Source organism: Vigna radiata, chromosome 4, assembly GCF_000741045.1.
Source record: "Vigna radiata var. radiata cultivar VC1973A chromosome 4, Vradiata_ver6, whole genome shotgun sequence".
Lineage (NCBI taxonomy): Eukaryota > Viridiplantae > Streptophyta > Magnoliopsida > Fabales > Fabaceae > Vigna > Vigna radiata.
This window is the reverse complement of record NC_028354.1, coordinates 18,151,148-18,159,830: the sequence shown is the minus strand read 5'-3', so window position 1 is coordinate 18,159,830 and position 8,683 is coordinate 18,151,148. Positions and strand designations below refer to the sequence as shown.

Sequence of the window (8,683 nt, the reverse complement as noted above, 5' to 3'; positions counted from 1 at the left end):
GCGAGAGGGGAAAAGTGTTGGAGGGTGTGAGAGAGTGAAGTTTTGAGCTTTGGAACAACTTGGGTGAAGAAAACGGATGGGTTTGAATGGGTTACTGGGAGGGAATAGAAGAAGATGCGTTCTACAGGATGGAACCTGAGCCAGAGCAAGTCGAAGAATACGAAAGGGAGGGATATTTGGGGCGCAGAGGGAGGAGCAACAGTGCACTGTTCATGGATTTTGATGTTGTGGAAAGCCATGCGAAGAAAGTACAGAGTGTATGTTTCTTTCCAGGAAAATGGATGAAACAAAGGTCACGCTTTTGTTTTAGTGATGGAGGATGCCTGTTGAGGTGAATATATGTATCATAAACAAGTGAGGTGACCTCGAGTTGCATGAGCCTAAGCTGACGTGACGTGACATGACCACGAGTACACACGAGTTCTTTACATTATTTATTTTTATAATATTTATTTTTATTTTGTATATTAAAATAATAAAATAATGAAATTATTACGTAGTAGATATGATGAAAATTAGGTTACATTGATGTTATTATTATCATTAAAATAATGTAGTAAATTTAAGTAATATAACAATAATTTTAGTTTTAAATATAATAAATGAAATTGATATATTGTTAATTGATTTTAACAATTAAATAGTTTAAAAGATTATATGAAAAAAGTAATAGTTTTCATTTATATGAAAAAATAATATAATAATGAAATTTTTATTTAATGAAATATAATGAAAAGGTTATGGTAATTATTGACAGTAAATAGTAGCATGAATGAGTGATTATTGACATTTAATTTTATTATAGTAAAAATTTGAAATTAGGCTAGATTGTTGGAAATATTAAATATATTTGAGATGAAAATATTTTCAATCAATTATATAATAAATAGTCTAATTGGATTATTACTTGGAATTTGGAATGCCCGTTTAAGTAACTGACTCATTTTGATTGTGGACTAACTTAAGAGTTACTTTAAATTAAGCCTAGCACGATTAGGGATTGTTTATTGATAAACTAAAACAAAACCTAGACATTGAATTTAACAAAAGCAGAGAAACTTACCTATAAAGAGTGTGAGAAAAAGTGGAGCGATAAAGTAGAAATTAAAGCGACTACATGAAAAGAGATTATATCAAATTTAAAACTACCAAGTCAAGAAAACTAGTTAATAAGTGAAAAAGTTTGGCAAGAAGGGTTTCATAGTCTTTATATCTCGAACACTTTGACTCAAATTTGGGAGGCTCTATACCATTTCGTAAGTCTGAAGACCAACCCGATACTTGAAGATGAATAAAACGTTCAAAGGTCTATCCAAAACCTATAAACCTACAAATTAGACCCCAGACTTATAAGAAATATGTAAAAAATAAAGAAAATAATTTATATTTATCATTTCTTTTGTATTTTATAATAGAAATATTGTTTTCCAAAGATACATTAGTAACTAATTTATTTATTAATAAAAAGTTACACGAGTTTAAGACATTTGGATTTTCTTATTCATGAAGCATTGTTATTCACTTTGAGTTAAATCATTCCATCTTAATATTTATTCTCCAATTAGGACATTATTCTTTTACTAGAACTGTCATATAAAAAATTATGTATAACATGTGAACCTAGAAATTAAAGTATTAGAATTTATAGGTGTATTAAAATAATGTAACTGAGTATTATATTTTAAAATAAATCTTTAATATAAATAGAAGTTCTTAAATTCGTCTCATTACTTAAAATATAATTCATCCTTTTAAAACTATTCCTCTCAGTTCTCTGTACCTTCTGTCTAACTTTTCTAACTTCTCAATCATTTATTTGACAATCAGGAGGTACCCAGGAGATCACAGCAAGATAATCTCCATATCTATCTAATTTGTTTCTACAATAGAACAAGTAAGTTTTCGTTCCTTTTTACTTTTTGTCTTTTTGCTCGAGTTCATGCATGGAGTTTTCCATCGCATGTACATTTCAATATGTCTTCTTAGATCATTGTCAATCAGAGGTCCTAAACGCTCTCCTTATTTCTATTTTTGATGTCTAGTAGGTGTATTTATAGTTCCTTAAGTAGAAAGTAACGAGAGTGCGATTCTAGAGCTTGATAGGCAATCTTGTAAGGTAAGGGAAACTAAAATTATTTTATAATCTAGTTGTTGTGTATGAAATAATATTTTGTAATTCATGAATCTGATGCATGTTGGTAATTTAGTTAAAATGATTTTATTGAGTTTAGAGTATTTTTTTTAATGATGATTATTGGTTGAATGAGGTTGTTATGTCCTACTGATTTTATTGATAAATGATCTTTATTTTGAATGTTGTTATTAAGTTGTTAGTAGTATCAATTGAGTTGTCAGGTTGAGATGAGATAGTTTGGTTTAGGTTGTAAGTCTTTATTTTAACAAAAAGAGAGGTTTTGATGGATGTTATTATGAAAAACAAGTTGGATGAAGAAAACAAAGGTTTAGGACCAACTTTTAAGTCATTTAAGACTTGTTGAAGTTGTAAAACCAGTAAAATCTAGTGTGGACCTTAATACAGGACTAGTGAGTGGGTGGGTAATTGCATGTTTTTGGTCCGAATAAGGGAGGTTGAGTGGTGAATTTCTAGAGGAGCAGTTTTGGAGAGAAGTCTGATGTTTGAGGTTGATGTTTTGTTCAATTAAGACTTATTGGAGCGTTAAAACCAGTACAATGTGGTGCATTATGTAGCAGAGGAATTGTGAGGGTGTGGTTGCATGGTTTTATGCATAATTTACGGGTTTTAACTAGTGAGATTGCAAACTAGAAGGTGAGAGTTTATAATTTGTTATTGAGTCTATTAGGACTTATTCCAGCTGTCAGTTGTAGAAATTGGGTGTTGGAAGGTATAAAATTGAGTTTGGTATGGTTTAAGGTGTTAAGTTGGGTTGAAGTAGTCTTTTTTAGTTAGGGATCAGTTATAAGATATTTTAGGGTGTTTAGAAGGTCTTAGGAACCTTTCAAAGTTGTGCGAGAAGTGTACAAACTGATCTAAAAAGGGTTGGAGATTGCTGATAGCGCTTGGGCACTGATTCCAAGACGTTGGGTGCCACTTCCAGACGCACCAGCGTTGAGCACCAGCCCCTTGGTGCTGAGCGCCCATTTCCGGTGGCTAGGGCACTAAGCGCCATCCCCTGGGCACTTGAGCGCCCTTTGTGTAGGTTTTTGGTGTTTCTTTTCTATGTTGTCCTGTAATATGTGATACACTGTTTGGGGTTTCTGGGCACTTGAGTATCAGTCTGTGAGTTTTGGTTTAAGTGTTTTAGGCTGATGGTGATGTGTTTGAATGAATGCTTGAAGGTTTAATGCGATAACATGCAATTTTATATGGAATGTTGTGAAATGAAAATAAAGTTATGAATATGATTATGTATGAGATGTGATGATGATTTTCAAATAATATGTGAGGTGTGAATTTCAAGTATCATGTGAGAAAGGAATCACAAGGAGAAATATCCTAAGTTGGTTATGTTGTGTTATGTATTGAAGTAGGGGCTATTGGGTTGGGGAATGATCCTGACACTCTCAATAACCTCATCTCAAGTGGAGATGAATGATTATGTCGCGGAGAGTACAAGAGGTCCTAGTATATGGTCATTGGTTTTGGCCATAGATATTTGACAAATTAACCTTGGTGTATGACATTATTGGTGATGGTTGAGGTTGTGATTATTATTTCTGAGCGGGTTGCTCCACCATACACAGGTGCAAGTTCCCCATGAGTCTGACATCAATGCATCTATCCGGACAGTAAAAGTTTTAAAGTGGAAGGGATTAGTTTCAAATGGATTGATTTATAATATGCATGTATATTGTTGTTGTTTTAAATTGTATCTATAATCTTTTGATACTTTAGCTTACCATTGTTTTTGTATTGTCTGTCTTTGGATATGTTTATCTTTTGCAATGATCATCTTAATTATGTGAGTTTAGGTGGTATCACTAGTAAAAAAACGCTATTTAAACACGCATAACAAGTTTCTGTTTAGGTGAAACCGAAACCTATTAAAACGCGGTGGCATTTTTGTAGTTTAGTTGAACTTATATGCCTCGGTTCAAAGGGAACCAAAACATATATAAGCTTTATTACCTCGTTTAAAGCATACAACTGATGCCTAACAACCTGCAATTCCACTTACCCCTCTGCACATCAAAGTTTTCAGCTTTTCGAGCCTGGCCTACTGCTTCGGTTTGCCCAGAGCCGGTGTGAAAACATGTTTATGCCTCAGTTTAGCTGTTAACCGAGGCGTATAAGCACTGATTCCTTTGTGAACCGAGGCATATAGTGGTCTACTGGCTTGGTTAAGTGAAGAACCGAGGTAGTATTGCTTCCAGGGGTTAAAAAATTTAAACTACTGTTCAATTTTCTTCTTCCTCGCTCATTGCTCTCACGCAGATTCTTTCTTCCTCCTTTATTATCGCACTCTTCTTCCTCCAATGCTCTCTCTCTCGCTTGCACAAGGTTTTTTTCGTGGCGTCAATTGCTAAGCGCTTTATCCTCATTCTGGCTTGACGGCTACCCGTTAAAATAATGCCACTCTCACTTTTCCAAACAATACCTTCGTTTGAATTTTCAATCTCTACTCTTTTACATTAAGTCGATTTTACTGTTTTTATAGTCTACTTAGTATTTTGCGCTGCAACTGAAATTTTCATTCCTTGTGATTTAAGAAACTTTGTAAAGGTTTATACTTTGCGAAAAAGATTTAAAAAAGACTCTGATTTTGAAACCTCACCAATTCACCTCCCCTCTCTTGGTGTTTAAACGAAGCCTACCTGTTTTCCGACACATTCTCCTCATGTTACAGTATATGAATCCCTGCTTTATTCACCCTCTTCTGCCTTGGAACCCTTCATGTATGATTTATGAGATGCTCTTCGTTTGCTTGTTTTTGAACCCTCTTCTTTTGAATGCTATGGGGGCTCAAAGAAATTACCTATTTCGTTGAATAGAGGTTTTTGCTATGCTTTTAAGGCCCAACAAGGATCACAAAATCAGAATCTACTGGAAATTCTACCATTACGCCATTAGATACGCCACCATAATCATCAATATCATCAACATATTTAAAGGGTTTGAGGAATTGAAGGTTTCCGCAGTGGATTGCTACAATGACTGGAAGCATGCTTACATTGGCATTATTGCAGCTTTAGGTGGTATGTTGTGCTTTTGGAGGCTTAAAACCACTCTACTGCCTCAGTTCAGGTTCTAACCGAGGCAGCAAAGTCTGAGATACTACCTCGGTTCAGAAGCAACCGAGGCGTAAAGTCCCATGAAAAAAAGATAAAAAAATAAAAAAAGCTACTGCTTCGGTTACCATTGAACCGAGGCAAAATCATACTCTTTTTTACCTCAGTTCACAACCTTTGCCTCACATGTATATGTCTCGATTCAGGAACCGCTGCCTATGGGCGAAAGTAACGCTGTCGTTTCCCTTGACTGCACCAATATGTATCTATGGAGCAAGTGCTAGTTGGTAGCGGAGCTAAAGCTTAATATAAAAAGTTCCAACCTTTTGTTTTGTTTGTAACGTTTATCTTACTCTTTAGGCTTAGTACAATATGTATTCTTCAAGTATAAATTATTTATGAATATTTGTAATGAGAATTTTAAATGTTTTTTCTCGAATTAACTTATGTGTAATATTAAGGATGTGATTTAAATTGAAATTTTAGAATATTACACTTGTTCAGTTTTCTTAATTATAAATGTATTTATATAAAAATTATATATATATATATATATATATATATATATATATTTTGAAAAATATATACTGTGAGATATAATTAATTTATTTTAATATTGTGAAAATATGTCAATTATCTTGCACATGCTTATCTATATTTATTTCTATATTTTTAGAACCTTCATGTTATTTTGGTAAACGTTCCAGAAGTTTGTAAGAATATTATAATGGGTGTTTCTATAATGATTAGTTTTAATGAATAAGTGTGTGTATAGTAGGCTTAGTTTTAAAACGTTATATTGATAGTACAACATAAGTTTTAAACAAATATATGATATAGAGAGGGGAAAAGGAGAAAGAGAGAAAGAAAGAAAAAACTAAAATTTAACCGACATGTGATACAGCTTCTTATTTGAAAGATGAAGCTCCAAAATTAGGTTAATAAATATGATATACGGATATTTTAAAACTAATTTATATTATGTGGAGGAGTTACTTACAAATATCAACTAAAAAGAAAAGAAGTTATTAATACAAAAATTGTATACGTACACCTTCTCAACTTTTCTACAACTAATTTACATTATACAGGAGTTACTTATAAGTATGAACTTAAAATAAAAGTTATTAATACAAAAATTTGTATACGTACACTTTCCAACTTTTTTACAATTAATTTACATTATGTAAAGGAGTTACTTATAAACATCAACTTAAAAAAATATTAATACAAAAATTGTATACGTACATCTTCTTAACTTTTCTACGACTAATTACATTACGTGGAGGAGTTACTTACAAGTATCAATTTAAAAAAAAAATTAAGTTATTAATACAAAAATTGTATAGGTACACCTTTTCATCGTTTCTATGTCAAATGAGAAATTTCACATCATAATGAATACTCCACAATTTTCAACCATACTTAATTGGATGGAAACATTTTTCTGTATTAATTGAAACTTTATGACTTCTGCTTGTAAGGTACATTTGTAACAAATGTGATTTAACAAGCTGTATCGGAAATGAAATATAAATTAAGAAAATAAAAATAAATTTGGTTATTAAATTTTTCATTTTTAATAGAAAACATATATAAAGGAAGTATATAATAATTAATTATGTTATATATATAATTTAATTATGATTAAAGAAGTAAAGTATTTAAATATAGTTAATTACAATAATAAAAATCAATTATATTTACATATATTTCATTATTATTAATGTTTACATAATTGATTGGATTATAACTATAATTAATATTTGTAAAAATGTACCAAGTGTTAATTTTTTTTTATGATAATAAAATTAATTTAATAATTTTATTGTCAAAACAATGACATGGAAAATATACCAAAATATATTTTTCAATAAAAAAAAATTTATAACCATGAATCAACTCATTTTATTGATATGTACAGATTATTTTATCCTAACACATGTACTATTGCAAAAAATGTTACATAATATTTTGTAAGAGTTTTCCATATATAATTAATGCACATGTTGAAAAGTAAAACGAGAATCATGAAACACAATAATTTTAATTAGTATATTTAAATCATCTTAACTTTGATAGTTTAGAACTAATAGTTCTTTGTCTCGAATCTGTAGTTTTAAATTTTAGAATAAGTTTTTTTTATTAACATGACAAATGGATTTAATTTAAAGCCGACCGATTTCATTGGCCGACTAATCTCATTGGAGACTCGTTAAACGATCCAAATATTTTGGTGTGTAAAATGATTATTCGATATAATTTAAGTAAATTATTACAAAATGAGTTTATTTTGAAAAAAAAAATATTTCTCTTTTGTTTTATTAAACTTTTAACCAATAGAAACAGAAGAAGAAGAAGAGGATATTATTTTTACAGAAGAATCCTTTGGTACCCTTCATAATCCATCAAAATGAAAACCATAGATACAGATCTACAAACGTTGTGATTTGGAGAGAAAAATGTTACTGGGACCACCGTTTTATTCATAGAGAGAAATGATATATGATAAGTATAAATAAAAAAAGTATGGATATTTTTACTTCACTTTTTATATAATATAGTAATGCAGAAAGATAATATTTAGCTAAGTTAGACAATTAAAAAAACTAGTAGAAAGTAAATATATGATGGTGAAACTCAATGAGAATTTTTGTAGCAAATGAAGAAGACTTTTGATTTTCTGATAAAGAAGAAAGGGGGAAGTTTGTGAGCAGTTTGTTCAAATTCATATATGCCATGTTGAATCACTCATCTGACAATCCTCCACGAAACAAAGTGGCAAATAGTTCCATCACTGGTCTCTTCATAACAATCCCGACTTCAACACCGACTTTCTCATCTCTGTTATCTGCTAATCCAATTGTTAGGGCTCTATCCACCGATGCTATCTCCACTTTTAAAGGCTTTCCCCAACCAAAATCAATCCCATAAACTCCAAAACGGTTAGACCCCGCAGTTCCTAACACTTCAACTCCCTGTTTTGCCAAAGCTTCATATCGAGGAGCAATATCATCTGCTTCATGAAAAACACCCTTATCTAATATCTCTTTTATTTTACTATGAATACTTTTCGCAATAATAACAAACCCTTCTTTCTCTATAAATGCCGATGGCTTAGCAGCCACCAAATTGCCCCATACACAGTTCCCGAAGTAGTTTTCAGGAATTGGAGGCTCCATCCTGGCCCTGCAATCCACGGTGAACCCACAACCAAACTTATTTTTCTCATTTTCAACTCCGTTCCAGGCATTGGCAATGCAAACAAAAGTATAAGCGCAAGTTAGAACAAAAGTCGACAATTTGGTTGGTTTTGAAGAAACCGTTGAGTTTGAGCCTGATTCTGCTTTAACTATGTCTACACTGTCCCACTTGGACATCACCCTATTCTTTAATCTCTCCAAATCTGCTCCCGTGAGCACGAATGTCCCTCGAACATGATCTTCCAATCTTGGAGGGAAAGGTAGAAGCTTCA

At 31.7% G+C, this 8,683-nt stretch overlaps 2 protein-coding genes across 2 annotated transcripts in view; both read right to left on the bottom strand.

The window, feature by feature from the left end:
- The window catches only part of LOC106758473 (malonyl-CoA:anthocyanidin 5-O-glucoside-6''-O-malonyltransferase-like), a 5,656-nt gene extending 2,507 nt beyond the window's left edge, over positions 1-3,149 (bottom strand). Inside the window, exon 1 of the mRNA XM_022780177.1 lies at positions 3,006-3,149. Within this exon, the coding sequence (XP_022635898.1) occupies positions 3,006-3,149 (144 nt within the window). The remainder of the gene's footprint in view (positions 1-3,005) is intronic.
- Positions 3,150-7,790: 4,641 nt separating this feature from the next.
- The window catches only part of LOC106758472 (phenolic glucoside malonyltransferase 1), a 1,873-nt gene continuing 980 nt past the window's right edge, over positions 7,791-8,683 (bottom strand). Inside the window, exon 2 of the mRNA XM_022780176.1 lies at positions 7,791-8,678. Coding sequence (XP_022635897.1) covers positions 7,956-8,678 — 723 coding nt within the window. The 3' untranslated portion in view covers positions 7,791-7,955. The remainder of the gene's footprint in view (positions 8,679-8,683) is intronic.